This window comes from Pygocentrus nattereri, chromosome 17, assembly GCF_015220715.1.
Source record: "Pygocentrus nattereri isolate fPygNat1 chromosome 17, fPygNat1.pri, whole genome shotgun sequence".
In the NCBI taxonomy this organism is placed as follows: Eukaryota; Metazoa; Chordata; class Actinopteri; order Characiformes; family Serrasalmidae; genus Pygocentrus; species Pygocentrus nattereri.
Genome location: NC_051227.1, coordinates 31123658 through 31144279, shown reverse-complemented (window position 1 = coordinate 31144279; position 20622 = coordinate 31123658). Strand labels below are relative to the sequence as shown.

Below are 20622 nucleotides of genomic sequence, written 5' to 3'. Positions count from 1 at the left end.
ATTTCCAGCCATACAAGAGAAGACTATTGCTTTGAATGGGGAGAGACCTAAAAACTTGAAACTGAAGGTTAAATTACCTTATGTCTTTCAAAAATATATTTTAAATCACTGGTAAAATGAGACAAAAACCTAGTAAGTAAGTATTGCTCTGTCTACTGCTCAATGAGGGAGAGGATTTCTAGCTAGAACACAAACTAAAGTTGGCTAGCTAGCTAACACGCTAGCAAACTTAATATATGAAAACAAATGTATACAAATGATTTGTGGAATAGATCACAGAACAATATTGGTACATCAAACAAGATATTAGAAAATGCTGCTTGTTATGGCACAAGGTGTAGCTAATTTATTCAACAGACATAACTGATTTACAGCACTTTCAAAAACCACCAGATAGATAGATAGATAGATAGATAGATAGATAGATAGATAGATAGATAGATAGATAGAAAAGTATATCTATTTACATATTTACATATGGTATATGAGACATATCAGAATCTATTGAAAAGTTTCATACAGTTGAAGCTTGGACTGTGTACAATCATATCGAGGATGTCTGAGGTGAGCATCTTACTTGAACAACAAGGAAAATTACAAATAAGCCATCAGACACAAAGGTCCATACAGCCATACAGTGGGGAATGGTCAAAGGTACATGAAGCTCGCCTGCACTGGACAAGCCCATTCATTGCAGAGCCATTAACCTTTATTTGTGAGCGTCAGCAGATCCTTCTTTCGTCCTTTATATCATCTGGTCATTCTTAATAGAAAACATCCCTATTCATCATCCACAGCAAGCAAAACTGTGGAAATGAGATCTTTGAAATTTTGCTCTCCAAACAAAGCGCTGGTAAATCAGTGAAAGCGCAAAGTTAAACATATCCATTTATAGAGCTTATGTTAAAAAGGCAACATCAGCTAAGAAAGCCAAAGAATACATTTCATTAACCAACAGATTTGCTAAGCTCAGTTGTTTACCATATTAAGTGCCACATCTAATCCAAGTATTTACTTTATAAAAAGCAGTTTACAAATACTTTATATATCTTTCTAGTTTCCTCATTAGCAGAAGTTAAACATTTATCAAGGGGAATGGAAGGTTCAAACAAGCTGGATGGGGGCTTAATTACAGAAACCCTCTGTGTCTTGTGTTGTTGTCCTGCCTATGTTTAGGCAAGGCAAGACATTGATAATACCCAAGTGATTTCACATAGTGACACTGACCCAATGGCAAAGGCAGCTTTCAAAGATGAATTACTTTAGCAACTACAGCATATCATCTGTGAATGTATAAATAATTTACATATGTTTCACAAATGAAGGTCAGCGCAATTGTGCCATGTAAGCAAAGTCCTCATAGCAAAGTTGAGTGTTATGAACGTCCCATTTGTATTTCAACCAGTAGCTGGTCTCTTTATTTATTATGTCTCTGATAAAAAGCAACTGTTTGTGCTGGTTGTATCTGTCGCCATATCACCCTTCAGGAAGGGATACCGTTACCAATATACAAATAAACCACTGGTAACCAGTTAAACCATAAGCCAAAACACATTACAAAACCATCAGAAACAAACACTCAGTGGCTTCTATGGATTTTTTCAACAGGGATACATTCAAAAACTAAAGTTTATTTTAGCCTAAAGCTAAATTTAAGCCTGCTTGAGGTAAAGTTTTATTCCTTTATGTGTATACATAAAGCCTCTGTAGTATTTGCAAATTAATTGAGCTATTATGTCTACATAATTCCAGTAGTTTATCTAGGCCACATAAGCTACACATAAACTGTAGTTCATGTAATAATTACCCTCTGAATTTCTATATGCATTCAAACCAAAGCTCGTTTTAGCCTAAAGCTTAAAATAAAACAGTCCAACTCAAATTTATTACAAATGTTTAGGAAACCCATATAAAACAATTGAAATGTTGATTAGCATTAATCTCGCTAAGGAAAAACAAAACAAATGTCAGCACATGTGCTAAATGCCACTGGCCTGAACCTGCTGGAGTGAAACTGCTGTTGTGAAACTGTGGCTCTGCAGCTCTGCAGACAGATATTATTGGGTTAGGTTCTGATCATTTATTTGTCTGTCCCAAGCTGCATTTCAGTTTTCTTTGTAGTTCCATACAAAATGGACTAAAAAGGGTATTTAGACATTTTACAGTGAGATTCATAACTATAGGGCCTGAAATATTTCAGTTCAAAGGCAACTTCAAATTGTGCAGGGAAGTTCACTATCAGTCATTGCTAGTGGCGTAATTTTCCTTTTTGTGGAACCTACTTGTTGACAATGTTGATGTCGATGACATTTCAGACTCAAAAATATACTTTCATGAATGTAACAATACATGGCAATGATCAATGTAAAACCTCATGCTATGACAACCAATACAGTTATGATAATTATTTCTGTCATGTTATGTTGGCTATAAGGTAACCATAGTATACACTCATATTTTATTAGTGACGTTCTAGCTTAAATACAGACATTTATAACTTCTAACCAATAATATTATTTGAACACTGCCACAAGTTTTCATGACTGATTTTGTTCAGTAATCAGTGTCATATTACCATTACCATTAATTTACATTTACAGCATTTGGCTGACGCTCTTCTCCAGAGCAACTTACAATTTGATCATTTTACACAAGTAGGCGAAGGTAGTGTGAGGAATCTTGCCCAAGGACTCTTATTGGTATAGTGTAGGGTGCTTATCCCTACACTATACCAGGTGGGGGACTGAACCTTAGTCTACAGCATAGAAGGCTGTGTTAACCACTACACTACACCAACCACCATTGGTTGTCAACACAGATGCCATAACGCAGTGGTCTCCAACTCTGGTCCTGGAGAGCTACTTTTCTGCAGTTTAGTTCCAACTTGTATTCAATAAGCTGCCTCACCCATTACCTAACTCTAATACATCTGATTGAGCCAATCAGTGACTTGGGAAGAAGCTGATTAGCTGGAGTATGTGTGGCAAATTGTGGTTGGAACTAGGCTCTGCAGAAAGGCAGTTCTCCAGTACCAGGGTTGGAGACCACTGCTATAATGTTTGAAGTCATGACAGCTCATATCATATTCTAATGTTTGCTGCTTACTCTAGACAGCTGCCATAACATCAAACATTAAGACAGCTCATGGTAATGGTAACATGACACTGAGATTACTGGACGCAATCTGTCACGACAACTTATGATAGCATATGACATATGCCATCACATGTTTATGGCATTGATATGTCAATGTTATGTAGCAGGGTTCAAATAAAGTGTTACCTAACAAACACACTAGTAAGATATTATTTAATAAATCCTTCTTTGAAGGTTTAAACATACAGATTATCTTTGAATAATTGCAGAAGTTAGCCTGTTAGCTATTTGAGCAGGCCAGCCTGCTCTACTGAGACTGTTACACAGACTGTTAATAGTCTCCAGAAGACTCACATTATTGGTAAATAATTAAGCAATAGAACATGGGAGTCAGTGTGTTATGCCAGTAAAATCATGTCTGTGACTTGATTACATGAATTGGCTGAAGGCGCTGTAGAGCTGAAAGACTTTTTGCCAGGAAAAGGAGAATAGTCCATTGTGAGACAAAATGAGAGAGAATCAAATAATACTGTAATGACAAAATGATCATCAAGGGACTACTCATATTATTTTGTTTTATTACTCATTTATATAAAATGTTTATTTTGCTTGGTGATCAAATGTTTTTTCTTTACTGTTGGCGAGACCCCCAAATTGTATGACTCTGATTATAGTTACAGGTCATTCTTTTTGAAGGCATTTTATCAACTGGCACCTTCTACATCTTGTGTGTAGGGAATATAAGGGTGCTGCTTACGGACCCTGTGGAATGGAATGCAGCACTGATCTTGTCTCCTCTGTTCCTCTCTAGCTCTGCCCACTTGTTATCTCAGCCACCTGCATTGTGTTTGTAACTTGGCCTCATAACCATTATTCCCAGCTGTGTCTCATTTGTTTCTATGTGTATATATAGTTCTTTGTTTCTCCTTGCTCCTTGCACAGCATTGTTTGTCACTTGGTTTTGTTCATCCATTACGTTTGTGGCTGTTCCTGCTCTGTCATTTTTCTAGCTTTTGTCTATACTTAGTTTACATCTTGGATTCCTGGTGCTTTATGATCACCAATGTCAATCACAAAAATAATAAACTGACTCACATTTGCTTCCTGTTTCGCAGGCTTGTCCTTGATTACACTGGCTAATACAGTCATTAGGTTAGAGAAAAAGTAATGCAATGCCGCATTGATGAATGAAGACATTTTAAGCTATATCGCTACGGTATTCAGAATGCCTGACCACATAACCTAAAAACATATGCATGATATATTCCCAGTTACACAACATTTTCCTTCTAATAGTAAGATGATTATACATACAGCATTTACTCTGTGCTTTTAAACACTACATGTATGTGAAGAGGTTGGGGTGAAAGAAGAACAGGTAAAATGAACCATCTAGACAGATTCAGGTGCTTCCTTTTAAATCTGCCAGCCCGCAAGGCTCAGACTTAACAGCTATTCTCACCCTCTGTGTCTCCACTCTGTGATAGATGGAGCTTTCCACTGTTTGAACAACAGCTCTCTCATCCCTCTGTCCGCTTCTTTAGGCTCCTCCAAAATTCTGCCTTGGCCCAAAGGATTACAGCTAGAATCAATCAATGGGTAGTTGCACACTTCTCTGCCTGTCCCTTCCTTCCCTATTCTCTTTCTTCACTCTGTCTCAGCTCTCTGTTTCATTCTGTTTTTGGCCTTCCTTAGTGCAAGAAACAAATGCTCAAATTGCTCTCTGAGACATCAGCCCAGAGTGTACCAGCAATTTTACATCAGACTTAAAAATTAAGGAGCACAGTTCAGTATCTTATATTAGTTGGTGACTATTGGCTAATCTTGAGGTGAAATCTCTCAGATATAGCACTACTTCTTGTGAGGAGAGCTGGTAAAAACCAAGAAAAGTAATAACAATGTTAATAATTAATAATGCTAATAATAATGTTAATAATAGTAATAAAATAATCTTGCCATGCAACAATATTTTAATTATTTAAGAAAATTATTTTTAAAAAGTGCACAAAATCTTGCATCCCTTGCTATAATATTCATATGACTGTGTTTTATTAAAGAGTTTCTACTATTTTTTTAACTTAAAAATGTGACAATCAGTGATAATCATATCTGACAACTCACAACTATGATTATTTTAGCCAATATAATTGGTTATCATATGTTTTACCTTCTTAAAATCAGCAAACTTTTCATATAGTTTGAGCCCTAGTCGAGTCACTATAAGATTTTGCTGCATTAAACTTACACTGTAAGTTTAATGCAGCAAAATCTTATAGTGACTCGACTAGGGCTCAAACTATATACAGTAAGAACTGATGTAAACTGATGTAAATATAGCTGTAAAACATGCATTCCAGGAGAAGCAGGTCCAGCTTCTTGCCATAGAGGTCAAAAGTTGGATTTTACAGCAATTCTCTCTTATTTGCAAAGAATACTGTGGAGGTGACAGGTATTTTGTGCTGTCTCGGGCACTCTGACTGCTGTAGTAAATATGTAACACTCATAAATATTCAAGCATTTGCTACTAGTAATTAATTAGATATTATTGTCATATTTCCCTACATATTTACAAGTTGTACTACATAATGTAGTAAAATTGGGGGTCCTCACACAGCTGTAGGTACATATTAGAGTACATATAATCTGCACATTGGAATATAGGAGTGTGGGGAAAAACTATAAAAATACAGTAATCAGTTGTTTTTATAAATACAGTGTAGTATTACAATTGTGTAATACAGTATGGGTACTCAATTACTGGAGAAACTGCTGCCAGTAAATTACTGTAATTTCACTTTTTTTTTTTTTTACAGCATACCATTAATTGTCCCCTGGCAACCTTTCCATAAAGGTATGGATCACTGAATTTATGGCCTTGGCATTGTAAGATCTGAAAACTAACACTACCAAGTGACCTAAACGCTGCACTGACTCTGAACGGCACAGCCCAGTTTCTTGACCTCAGTGAGAGAATACCCATATACCTGCTAGCTCAATAAGAGTCATATGAGGCAAAGATGGACGATATAACACTGACAAAAAAGTTCTTGTCAACTAAAAGGCTGCTAATGGTTCCTGCTGTCACCACTCTCAGAGGCTGCGTGAAAAGGTTAGCTGTCTTACAAGGCCCCAGAGACAGGCAAATGGGAGCAAGATGTACACGAGACGAGAAATCTGAGCACTGGTCAGACAGAGGTGTTTCCCTCCGGACAGACACTATCAGCTGTGTCAACAGTGAATCATCACTTTTATACAAAAACCTCCACATTGTAAACCCTACGGGGCAATGGAGAAGCCAATGGGGAGGCCAGGGCTGCAGGCAAGTCTCCTAGCAATGACGGCTGAGCCGTCTTAACCGAGAGGCCGTTCTGAGTGCTTTAGCTGAGTGCTTTAGCGTCTACTGACTGCTGGTACACCGCACTGTGCTGAGAAGTCTCTCTGCTGGTGTCAAGCCTCTCAAGAGGCAGGGATTTAGACAAAGAGCAGCTGTTAGTTCAAGCCATGTTTCCACAGCAATTAGCTCTTTCTGAAAAAGAGAATTATTCCATCCCTTCCAGCATATGTGTCTCATCCTTTTATCTTAAAACATATGACTGAACCTCAACAGAACATTAATAAAAGGCTTTACTAATGTGAAACACAAAGATGACACTATTACAGTAAAACCTCTCCATGCTGACCACCACATGATTAAACATCATTTTCAATTCTCTCTGCAGACTCTCGAGAAGAAAGGTTCCTAAAAGGTTGAGATGTACAGTTCTATGAGTCTTTAATTGGAGTAGACATAAACATGGAGGTTCCTTCATCTTTAAAAAAATGTTTAAAGTCATCCACAGAAAGGTATGGTCATACTTTATTTTAATAGCACACTTTATTTAAATAGTACACTTTAGTTCAGTGGTTTTCAGACTGGTCCTCAGGACCCCCCAGAAAGACTATCTCTAGCCCTGAGGATGGGTTCTAGAACCACTGTTTTTGATGCTTTGTAGATACTTACCTTTAACTTATAGTCACCTAAATATCTATTAAATTCACCCTAATTTTCGCTTTCCTAAACCTAGTCCTAAGTAGAACCTTAATCTCAACCTAAACCCAAACCTAACCCTCAGTCCTGGTCTAAATCCTAACCCTAAAGTTGTTGAGTTTTACCAGTTTTATCTTGTTACCAATTTCCGCATTTCACACACAATCTATACTTTGGCAGTACACTATGAACATTTACCCAAGTATATTTCAACCTATTTAAAAAACATTTAGCATTTTTATTACTCTGTTTTGAAAAAACAACTTGCCTTGAATTTGGCCACTCAGGAACATTTCTAAATGCCAATAAGAACAGAGCCAGGCATCTTTTTACATACACTCAAAAGCAATGGTCACCAACCCTGGTCCTGCAGATCTACCTCCCTATCCAGTACAGTTCCAACCACAATCTGACATTCTTGCTCCAGCTATTCTTGACTGCATCCAAAGCAGCATACTATGCACTCACAGTTTGGTATGAATAGTACAGCAACATGCAGAAAAAAATATTTACATGATGTGATACAATACACAGATTTCTATGAAATTTGTCTTGCATCATGGCTGCTCTGTTAGGCACTTTCACATACAATCAGAAATCTTACAACATGTGGTTAAAACAATACACTTCACACCACCACCAGATTCCACAATACTCTCCGCAACCCCTAATATTGCACAGTGAGTGTGTTGCTACATGTGTACTAATCTAAACAATCTACTCTTTTGATTAAGTATCACAACTGACTGAAGAATGCCTAACCTACTGTCCAAAAACAATTCTTCATTTTGGTGTATTCTACTTCATTTTTTGCTGTAAAATTACTGTTTGAAGGCAGAATGTTGCATTCACCATACAGCATGTGATAAACTAGACAAAATATTACATGCTAATCTTCCCATACTTTTCTTACAGGCTGCTGTAAAATCATCTTCCAAAGACTGACCTACAAGAAATTTGACAAATTTGTAACAGTTTCTAGGTCTCAATTGCACCAAAAGATGACGATACCATGATGTCACACAGTATTGCATCACACTCTGGATTACTGTAGTGTAAAACAAACTTAAAATCTGATTATTGGTCCCAAAAGATCTTCACCTGCAGAGGAAATAAACACGCTGCTGTACCTTACTGCAGACATAAACAGCATGACTGTGTCACGAATGTGATGCATCTATATGTACACCAAGGTACCTTACAAGGTACACTAAATGGACAAAAGTATTGGGACACCTACACATATAGGAGCAGTTACGATACTTCGTTCTGAATTCATTTGCACTAATATGGACTTGTTCCCCTCCTTTGCAGCTATAACAGCTTCCACTCTTCTGGGACGTTTTCTGCAAGATTTTGGAGTATGTGTGTGGGAATTTTTGCCCATTCATCCAGAAGAGCATTTGTGAGGTCAGATACTTAAGTTGGATGAGAGGGTCTAGCTGCCAATCTCTGTTTTAGTTCATTCCAAAGATGGTCAGGACTCTGTGTACACCCTTCAAGTTCTTATAAACCAAACTCACCTAGTCATGCCATTATGGACCTTGCTTCACTGGAACTAAGGGGGTTTGATTAACCCCTGAAAAACAAACTTCACAGCTGTCACAATGCAGACAGGAGGGTAATGATTTCCTGGAATTCACCACACCCAGACTCATCGATCAAACATAATTCATCACTCCACAGAATGCGTTTCCACTGCTCCAGAGTCCAGTGGCAGCATGCTTTACACCACTCCATTGGAGACTTGGCAAAGTGCATTTTGATTTTAGGCATCTGCGTAGCTGCTCGGCCATGGAAACCCATTTTGTGAAGCTCCTAGCATGCAGTTCTTTTGCTGAGCATTCAACAGAGCATAGGCACAGTGTGTTTCAACACTCTGTGGTCCCACACTGAGTTTGTGTGGTCTACCACTTTGTTGCTGTTGTTACTTCTAGGTGCTTCCATTTCAGAATAATAGTACTTACAGTTAACAGGGGCAGATCTAGCAGGACAGAAATTTTATAACTGACTTGTGGAAGAGGTGGCATCCTATGACTGTGCCATGTTTATAGTCACTGAGCTAATCAGTGTGACCCATTCTACTGCCAGTGTTTGTCTATTGAGACTGCAGGGCTACATGCTTAATTTTATCCACCTGTAAGCATTGGGTGTGGCTGAAACACTTGAACTCAATTAAGAGGAGTGTCCCAATACTTTTGTGCATATAGTGTATTTATAGGACATAAGCATTATTTATGCTTCAGAGTAGGTGTCTCTCCTGCCCCCCACTTCTCATCTCTGCACCAAAGTATTTTTCAAATCTGTGGAAAATACTCGATTTGAACATCTGTGGATATAGTGTACTATACAAACAAAATGAGATTCAAATTTCTTTAGGAAACTAACTGTGATTCCCCCAAATAATCCTTGGCATTACTCCAAATAACCCTTTTTGGCACCTTTGTTTTTAAGAGCAAACTTTTTAGAGAAGTCAACAAACAGTTTACTTTAGCCACAGAACGATGTGTATGATTATTGCAATTAATTTCTTGTCTCATCTACATTAGTTTTTTGTTGGTAGATAGTGGAGCACTGTTATCTCCACAGTGGGAGAACTTAAGAGTGAAGAAAAATGAGGTTCATGTCGACAGGTTGTCCAATCATGCTGAGAAAAACATGCATGTTAATGAGAGATTTTAACAGAATGTTTTACCCAGGCTGGCCACCAATGGAGTAGATTGCATAACAAACCACTACACATTATTGTGATATGATTTTATCTTATATGATAATGAAAAAGCTCCAGGGCCAATTTCCAATTTCCAGAGCCAAACAGGGAAATTTCCTCCATCTCCTCCTGCCCTTGCATCCTGGCACAGACTATTTTTAGCAGACTGCGGGAGGCAGACAGGCTATGCCGTCATGCTGCAAATATTGATAAATGGCAGGGTGAAGAAGAGTGACACGTTTGCTGATATTGTGGCCAAGGGCCAGCTATACACATATGCGTTGCCATATCAGAATAAATCAACATATACACTCCATCAATCCACACAAGGTAAAATCAGGAAAATTTAATACAAAAACAAATGTTTCAGATTTGTGTCATCGTGGTCGTAACAAGGTAGTGGCAAAATGCTGATGAAAGCTCAGTGCTCTCTGAGTATATGCGTTGCCATGGATGTCTTAGTATGTGTGTTGCTTTGAATTGAAAATATCACATCATTTTCTGGCACTCCATTTTTGTTATATTTTTTATTTATCCATTTTTATATAAATCACTCACTGTTGTATGGTTTGTCACTGTCTACAGAAAGCAGCCTGGTTGGTTAAATTCAAATTAGTACAGAATTGAACCAATCAATAATAAAGACACAGAGGTCAAATAAAACCTTCATTTTATCGCATTGATTGTGATACATGTTGACCCAGTAGGCCTATAAGTTAGATAAAGTGGCTCTATTTTCATCCTGTATTGTTAATGTTATGACACACCTTCATATTTCAGATTAAAGAGTAACTTCATAGGAGAAGGTAAAAACATTGCGGATTGAGTAGAAAGTACTCAGTTAAATTTTTTTTAATATAGTTTAATACTGTATGTTGTATGACGTGTGGTAGAAATTTTTTTTTTTGAGGTTCTGCCCTCAATGTGGCCTATCTTGCTATAGTTTTATTATATATCTTGCAATATAATTAGTATTAAACTTGATAATACTTTATTTGCTCCAGTCTGTTAAATGTGTTATATGATGAAGTCTCATATTAACCAATACATTCCAACAGAGACATAACTGTACATGCATATAATGCATAACATTCATAACATGCATAAAAATGAATTACTCATTGTATAATGTTGAATGCACTAACTTTTTCCTGTCTCGGAAATGTACTGTAAGGTATCAAAGCGAATTATGAATTTTGTACATCATTATGGGGCAGTTGTGGGCTGGAGGTTAGGGAACCAGGCCTGTGACTGGAAGGTCACCGGTTCAATCCCCTCGGCTGACAGTCCATGACTGAAGTGCCCTTGAGCAAGGCACCTAACCCCCAATTGTTCCCCGGGCGCTGTGGATAGGGCTGCCCACCGCTCCGGGCAAGTCTGCTCACTGCCCCCTAGTGTGTGTGTTCACTAGTGTGCATGCATGTGGGTGTTTCACTGCACGAATGGGTTAAATGCAAAGGTCTAGTTCCACAGTGTGCAAACACAGTTGGCAAAATGGTTCTTAATTCAAAAAAATTCTATTCCCCATACAGGACAGATCTGTATTTAATGCTATCATAGGCTTATTACAGACTTTTGCTGTCACTAAACCTTTACATAAAATGACATTTTGTTATAGGCAGTCAACATATTCCAAAAAAGAATGTTACTCTTTTGTATGTGTAACGGGGAGCAAGGAGGTGGACGCACGTGCTGAGATAAGCAAGATTTATTAGTGGCAAACCCAGGGTCATAGTCGTAACGGTCCAGGGACATAGAGCCAACTCGGATAGATCAGGGGACAGACAAACACAGGGCTTAAATACACATGGAAAACGAGAGACAGGTGGAAAACAGGTGGAGACAATCAGGGGCGGAGTCATGAAATGAGGGGTCCAAACCAAAACATGAACACATGGACAGGACTGGGAGGGGCCAATCGTGACCGTATGAGAGAAAAACAGGCCAGGTCACAGTCTAGGTGCCCCCCCCCTCTTGTTCTGTGGTCCATAAATGTGATGTTTGTGAAGAATACCTGCTGATAAATGGATGGTGCTGGCTGCTGGACGAATCAGCATCACACGAATCGCTCTGTTTGCGGCTCAGCGGGGCCCGCTTCGTACGGCTCTCGCTGGGGGCTGAGATGTCAATGTTGCTCTTGCTGAGGCGCTTGCTGGAGCTCAGGCCCGTGCCGGCTTCTGCCAAGAGCCCCCGGTTATCCTGCGTGGGATTGTAGTGTGGGACACAGCCAGGTCAAGAGAGTCACCATTACATAAACGAGCAAAAAGAGAAAAAAACTTTGCTTTTATTCAGTGGTAGTTACAGAGAAGGTATTTGGAGAACGCTGAAATGCAGTGACTAATGGAGTCTGAAATATCAGGCAGACAGAGTGCTTAGCGGGACTGAAGTGCTACAATTCTAAGAGACTAGTGTGGACTGAAAGGAAAACCGTACTGGAAGTGTTAGAAAAAAAACAACCAACAACCCTAGACAACGGATAGTGAGAGGACACAGGAGTGGATTTCGGAAATGGGTTTGGAAACAACCCAAGTCACTCGCAGACAGGGCAAAGTGTCATGCTAACAAGCCAGCAAAAGTGGTTCAGACTTTGAATGCATACCTTTAAGCTTTCCGTACTACTGTGTCTGCTTCTCTGGCTGGGGCTGCCATGCTGAGGGCTGTTGCTGAAACATAGGGCATCAAAACACAGCACGCCACCCACACAGTCGCCCAACAGACACACCTGGCCCACAGCGTACACAAGAATACACACACACACACATACACACGAGTCAGAGCCATCCTTCTGAAAGCAGTCAGTGCTGTAAGCCACAGCTCAACAGCAGGAGGGCTTGGTGGTAGCTAAATCTACCGCTCAATCCGGCTGTCAATAACACTCTTAATTAGAGCAGGGAAGCAGCCCATCTGAAATGCCGCTGTTGCAGCTTCTTAATTACTTGTTTGGTGTGGATGAATGTCTGACAATGAGCTCTAGCTGTGCCTGGATGTCAAAAATGCAGTTATCAAAGGAAAACACCTTCTTTCCGCTATCTCCCCAAAACAGAAATGCTGTGACAAACGTATCGGCTTTCCAGGCCCAAATTAATCGACATCTAAAAGCCTTACTGACGTACTTGATTTTTCCAGGATCAGAGGGTTAATGTGTTACTCATACAGCATCTCTCTTGATGCGCCTGTACCCTCAGGAGCTAACATGCTGCACATGGATTACAAACAGTGGCCACTTCCTCTGGAAATCATTTGTGCATGTTAAATTGACAAGAGTGTATTATTGGATTAATCATGTGAGATTAGGGAGCAGGAGGAGTGCAAAGAGAGAGACCCCTCTAGCTTTGTTTGGAATGACTCATCAATGATGACTCAGCCCCCTTTATGCTACCAACTACTGCTGTCTTGGAAGTTTGCCCTTTACTGCTGTTCTTGGATCAGCCTATCAATCCAAAAACCTACATTTACTGGTCTAATGTGAGACAAACAGCTAAGGAGAAGAATTTCTATTAGCATCCCCACTCCTCTGCTTTGTTGCTCATACCTATGGGTCCAAGGGTGAAGCCAATAACATATCTGTGCATTAAATTTACTTGGTTCAAATGCGCACATCATTTCCAGATGATTAAGAAAATATGACATTATTGTTTTACTGTAATATGTAATCCAAAGTTTTACAGTTGAACTTGCTTTTACCAATAATTGATAGATGTAAGTCATGTGGAAACAAAGTAATGCACTTTTATTTGTATTTTTTATTTTTATATGTTTACAAATAAAACATGCATCTGCTATGATAAAATGATCAATTAAGTATTCATTTGTCTTGAAAACAACCATGACTCAAGTCAAAGTTTCCCTATAACAATCAGTCACTCACAACACAAAATTAACTCCACACAGCGGGATATACTAATATGTTGCATGGAAAGTTACTGCAGTAAGACCAGGGAGTGGTAAAAATCTCTACTCAAACAAATCTTGCGAGATTTACAGTACTTTGCAAATGTCATAGACCTTTCATTTATTTAGTACCATTTCAAAATGGCTATTAAGCATGTGTTGTTCATTTTTCAATGTCAGGGAAAAGCACCACGGCTTACGTTCTTTTCAGGAGACTTTCAGTTTGTCGAAAAAAGGTATATTTTTCCATCCTTCGTGTAAAGTTCAGTCTCAGAAAATGCATTTGCTGCTACAATCCAAGTAATTCCAATCCTAATTCCAATTACTCATCAGCCTGTAAACAAGTGTTAGTGTTCTAGTGCAATTTTTGTCTATTTCCTTTTCTTAGTAAGAACTTCTTGACAGCTACACTTTCTTTCATACACATAGTGTTGAGTCGTCTTCTTACAGTGGAATGATGGACAGAGGATGTGGATTTTTTCAGACCTGATGAAAGAGTGGAGCTTGATTTTCTCCTCTCTCCATCTCTCTTAATGATAAAAGCTTCAAGCACTGACAGTTTTAGTGATCTGACTGGTCTTGCACAGTTGTTAGGAGATGCATTTTCTCTGTTTCTTTTAATCCTTTTTGAAATCCATTTTTTCTGTACTTTTCCACTAATTCTTCCTTTGACTTTCCCCATTCTTTTCCAATTAGACTGTCTAAACTCCTTCAGTCACTTAAGACACATGAGAAAGAAATCTATGAGGCAGCTAAGGTGTGTTTGTGCAGCAGCTTGTGTGAATGTCAGTGATTCCTTTGGGAACACCCTTTGTTGGAAGGATAGCTATAATTCATTGATTTTAAGATTGGAAGGATGGAAGCATTAACACTGCAGCAGAGTGAACAAAAGTAGAGCTGACATTTTAATAAAGGCAGATTTGATATTATATTTAGCGTTGGAGGCATATGCGTTCATTTGATTCTGTTAAATATGTTTCCTGTTTTTCTTCTGATATGGAAAAATGAAAAACCTGTACTTTATGACCATTTTGACTTGCAAATGAATAAATTAAAAGTCTCAGACTTTTGCATGGTATTGTATAACGTTGTTGTCAAATGAAAAACCAGCATCTCCAAAATATTAACTTTACAGGAGAACGCAAACACTCTCTTATCTTTCAGTGTAAGTCAATGTAAAGAGATTTTGTTCCAAGTGATTTTACAGCAGTTCTATTGGCCCATTCATCATGAAATTTTTACACAATGTAAAGGATGGCTGGTTTGTTGAAATGATGCAGAAAACTAAAAATCAGCAAAAATGGAGATACATGGTTTTCATTGGAAAATGACAATAAGCAAAAAAATGCCTTATGATGCTCTATCTGATGTTAGCATTATGAACGCTTTAGCTATATTGCTTGACTTAGGGTGAAATCTGAACAACCTAAAAAGTCATAACACATGCAAAAGAAGTTAATGCATGTCATCTGTGTGGATTTTAAAGAACTGTTTTAAGTTATTTTGTTCATGAATTGACTATTGTATGAAAGTAAATATAGACGTGCATCACAATTCTGACAAAAAACTTGCATGGTCACTGTATGAGGCAGTAGTAAAGACAAACCTGTCCAGCAAAGCCCTGTCCATCAGGGGACTGTAGGAAGCTGTGGTAGACCTGATTGGCACGGGCAATGACGGTTGCCACAGCGTCTTGGTAGTGTGGTGCAGCAATGGCGAGGAGGGGAAGGGCAGCCAGGGGTAGGTGGTCCACGCTGCTGGACACACAGCTCTCGTCATAGCTGTAGGGGTTCAGGCTGCAACAAAAGAGAGAGAACAGTCAGTACAGAACAGGAACCCTGCATAGTCACAACAAAGCAAATACGTCTTGAGTCCTAGGCTTATCATCCAGTCAATCTTAAGACTAAGTAACTGCTATAAATTAGTAACTACTATATTAGTATCTACTATAAAAACTAATATGTAAATGCTGTAGTTAAGTGCAGGCTTATATATGGGTCCTTAGTATTTAAAGGATTAAAGCAACAGTGATCAAAATATATCGAGAGTGGTGTCATCATGCAACTGAAACAGCCTAAATTTGTTGTGTCTCATATCTAGACTCAACAAGGTGAGTAAGTAAACAAAACCATTTCATTAGCAGAGCTCTTCCTGCAGCTTCCCAGTCATCTTCCCTGGCTGGCACTGCAGTGGTAGCAGCTTGGCAAGGCCCAGGACTGGCTGAAAGTGTCTCTGCCCTAAATCCCTCGTTTTCCACTCTGCCGATGATACTCAGCCACATTCCAGACATTAGGCTGGCTCTTTAAGATTTAGGTGTGTAGGGGGCTCTCATCAGGAGAGAGACAGATGGTTATGATTAGAAGCACGACTCAAGTTGGAGAGATGACAAAGGTGCAGAAAGGTGACAATGTTTCAGAAAGACTCCAACATTCTGTCATATGGCAGTGTGTGTGTGTGTGAGAAAGCAAGCCTTTAAGTGTATCAGTCGACTGTGGGAGAAAACTGAAGGATTGCCTTGCCCCTATAGTGTCTCCTTGAACATCTGTGCCAACCCAATGTCATCGATCAGCTGAAGAGATTAGAGATACGGTGGCTGTCCGGCACTGAGTTAGTGGCAGTGTCGGGGCCAGGATACTGTGTTGTCCTCCTGCTCTAGGAGATGCAGCGGGCAGGAGGTGAACCCCCACCAGCCCCTCATGTCCTGTGAAGCCTCGTCTGTGATGGAGTGCCAGATTGTGATACACTTGCTCACTATGAAAGACTGCCAGGAAGATCTCTCTCTTATCCCCTTTGTTTTTTGTTTTTTTTGTTTTGTTTTGTTTTTTGGCTCTGTTTGAGCTGGATTAGTTTACCTAGGGAGTTGCTGTAATTGATGAGATCCATGACAAGATTTTAACCCATTACAAATCTGAAATATCCATCATTTTTACAAGTCTTGCTAAGCACCGATTTCTGGAGTGATATCTATAATTATAATTTTCTAGAAATTATCAAACCCACAGCTCTTTCAGCAGCTTTGTTAAAATTTACCTCATGGTCATATAACAACAAAAGTCAGTAATAGACAATGCCACTTGTTTTTGGGAGACAGGAAAACAAAACTAAGTGTAAAAATGTTTGACTTAGCACAGTTTCTTTATCATCAAGTTCCAAAGAGGTATACTACAGTCTACCATGTTTTTTCTGATGGCCTAATTAGGAGACGAATGAAAAGAAAATGTATCACAGGGCAGTACTAATTCTGTTGGGAAGCATTTATTAACACTAAAGTTAATGTCCTGGCTATGACATTTCAGTCTGGGCTGTCTGGTGTAATTTAGTGAAATAACACTAATTCTTTATTGGCCAGTCAAATCCCTCACAAAAAGACATTACCAGACCTCTGGTGAAACAATTTAATCTTAAATAAGACTTTCTAAGGCATGTTCACCGTGCACTGCATACTGTTGCCTTAAGGCGACACTTTGTCACCCTTTGCCTTTGCACCTTTCAAAGTTCCCTACTACAGCAAACCTGATCAAACAAAAGAAGATCTCAATAAACAAGCAATGTGTTCGAGCAGGGAATAGTTTCAACCTTTCAGGCCAGTGGGTTTCCACAAGTGAGGCTGAGAGTTGCAATTCAGATGAAGATTTGTAACCATGATTTATCACTGGTTTCAACTATTGCTGATACAACACCTTTTCTTTTGTAGTATCCTCATTACATCTCTTAATAATTTAACATTTTGCTTAAACAGTTTAGACTTTTTGGTGCTGACTTTTTAAATGAACTGATCTTTCCAAAAACATTTTGTGTATACTTTGTGTGACATGATTTGTTTAATTAAATAAAGCTTGTTTGATTATATGGTAATTCATGTTTTATTAATAAAAGATTTTTGCTTTTGTAGTATGATGTTGCCCTTAGGCAAAAAAAATAAAATAAAAAAACCTTAAGCCTGTCCTAAAAAGAACCAAATATTCTTTTGGGCTAAAATCTAATAACACACACTGCAGTCTCTTAGAAGTTGTAGAAGCATGATGTTCTTTCTAGCATACTTGGGGTCAGGGATGTGCAGGGCAGAGATATGAAACTTCCCAAATGGAGCTCTTTGTTGAATGCTTGCTGAAGCTGAGGACTCTCTGTACAGGGATGAGTAGTTCCCATACAGTTGTTTTAGGAAAGCTCCCATCCAAATGTACTAAGAAGAAATCATCTAGGGCCATTCATCAGCTGGGAACAGCATTGAGGGAATCCACTGAGAGGAGTGTGTGAGGATAGTCACCTCTCTGATTAAAATGAGACAGCTGAAGCTAATCAGCCTTTGCTCACAGTCACTGCTGCAGGAAACAAGCACTTTCATTGTCAGTCTGTTCCTCCTTTAAGATGTCTAATAGAAAAAGCCTAATAGAAGCGGTTAGGCTTAGACTTAGACAGGCATCTTACATCAAACTCTGCTTTCTATTTGCTTGAATGATTTTACCCAGACACAACTGTCTGGCATCTGTTTTGCAAGAGCTTGGCATTTCATGCTTGAAAGATTTCATGCTTCAACACATTCACTTGCCATGCTGCCATGAGAAATTCTCTTTTTTTGACAGTAACCTACACAATTGATTTGCGCTTGTCTTTTATGGCATTACTCTTATCCACTTTATTACTTGTCTACAGGTTGCGTCACTGTTTCTGGTAAAATGTGCGATGAGCAAAATGAATCATTGTCACAATAGCAAAATGCCTACTTTTGTATCGACCCCTTTTGAAATGCTGGAATAACAGAAGGAGTTTGTATAATGCAGCTACAGCATGTGCCTCACTTTTTGGGTAAGAATAAAAAGAGAAGTAAAAACATTAATGAAAGTGGGATGAATGTGGTTCAAAAGATCAATATTCATTTTTTGCTTGGATTATCTGTGTGAAGTGGCTTCTCTAATGCCTCTCTCTCTCTAGCTCTCCATTTTCTTTCTCTTCTCCGTCACACACAGATGGTGTCCTGAGCCCTCTGTCTATGCTCTAAATAGGCAGTTCTGGCTAGCCAACTGTGGAGAGGGCGTGACCTGAGAGGGGTGACCCATTGTGGACATTTGCTCCTGCTGTGTTTACATGAGCTGTCCTGGCTGGATCAGACCACAGCCATTAACATAACAAGGCCTGGAAAACCAGAGCCGAATTGCATGCTCTGCATCAGGTTCAAAGAGCAACTCCTAGTCACTCAGCCCGCCCCCCACAATGGATTCATTATTTATTTGCTGAGTTGTATAATTAATTGGTGGATTAGGTAAACAGCTGGTGATGCCAGTGCTGCGGCACTGTTTTACTTCGCTTGATGAGATGAAATGATAAGATTGGCAGGGGAATTGGCAGCGGTGATGAATTCGGCTCAACTTCATTAAGCTGAGTGATACCTATTCATTTTCTGAATGTGTGTGTTCTAGATTTCTGAGCTCCCAGATTTCTCTCCTTGAAAGCTTTGGCTTTCAAAACTTTGGAGAGCAGCAACTCTCAACATCACTGACAACTTTTGACAAGGGCCTGGTCGACCAATGAAATCACACACACACACACACACACACACGCACACCATCACTTATCCTTCTGGGTCGTGGGGGGTGCTGGAGCCTATACCAGCAGCCATGGGGTGGAAGGCAGGATACACCCTGGACAGGTCACCAGTCCATTGCAGGGCCCAATGAAATCAGTCAATTTAAAAGTTGCACTGAATTTCTCTACATCAGCTAATTAACCTGTTGATACAGCACTTTTTTATTGAAGTAACTATTATCAACAACACAAACACAATGTAAGGAAAATTTCTAATTTCTGAAGATTTCCATGTTTCATGCTCTTATACCAGTCGTTTATTTTTATACCAGAGATTGCTAAACTGACAGTCAGTCACAGGGTGCAGGTAATATAACCTGAACTAGTAAAATTGAACAAAAAGTAAAATCAAATAATCAAAATAACAAAAATATGCAAAAAGCAAGAGTACCATGAGGATAACAAAAATAACTAAAGAAAAATAAGGCAAATAAGAGCTAATAACAGCTAAGAATGATGGGAAGACCTGCCCCTTATGCTACAATACAACAAGGCTATGAATTTCTGCAGTTTATTTGAATTTATTTGAAAGAACTAACAGTCATATATGACAAGTTACAGTTTTGACAGAGAGAGTCTGTTTAACTTCCATATAAAACTATATCAGCCATTAGCAGCTATTATATTTTTTAGCTTCTTAAATAAATAGTTTGGCACAAAAAAATAAAATAAAATTTACACCAGATCTAGTCAACCACTAAGGACATGTCCAGTGGAGCTGGGAGTGAAAAGTCACCCAAATCTTTTCTGTAAATACTTCCCCAAATCATCTCTCAATCCTTTTAAACTGCATCCAGCTATTCATTAAGGTTGTACAGACTGGTTTAGGTGACAGTCTGAGCCAAAAAATGAATGATGTGGTCAGTCATTCTATACAACAGGTAGTGTTGCAAATTTCCTTTTGCAACACAGGCATATGGATGCAACAGAACACATTTGATTTGTGTTAATCCTGAATTTTTGAACTGAAAATTAAAGAGATGGAAAAAACAAATCTAAGAGACAAATTGTGACCATAACATAGCATCCTTATTCTTGCGAGAATGGGAGTTGAATTTTCCGGGGCAGGCAGAATTCGCCACGACACCTATTCTCTAAAGCAGGAGTGCGCAACTCTGGTCCTGGAGTGCCGGTGTCCAGGACAGTTTGGCAATTTATCTGCTCAAACATACCTGCTTGCACTCATTTGCTAATCGCCAGGTTTAGTGTGTGTTTTAGTAGGGAAACCCCTGCAGGACAGGAGTTGTACACCCCTAGTCTAAATTGGCTGCCCACAACATTTAGCCCTGAAGTTTTGTTAATTTTTCATCATCCT

The 20622-nt window shown here is 39.0% G+C and overlaps 1 protein-coding gene across 2 annotated transcripts in view; it reads right to left on the bottom strand.

Annotated features, from left to right (window-relative positions):
• pitpnm3 (PITPNM family member 3) overlaps positions 1-20622 on the bottom strand; it is a 119235-nt gene that overhangs the window by 32540 nt on the left and 66073 nt on the right. For both annotated transcript variants that reach the window (XM_017694926.2, XM_037546658.1), the window contains exons 6-8: positions 15331-15520; positions 12433-12555; positions 11848-12032 (exon numbers count right to left, since the gene is read on the bottom strand). In XM_017694926.2, coding sequence (XP_017550415.1) covers positions 11848-12032; positions 12433-12555; positions 15331-15520 — 498 coding nt within the window. The remainder of the gene's footprint in view (positions 1-11847; positions 12033-12432; positions 12556-15330; positions 15521-20622) is intronic.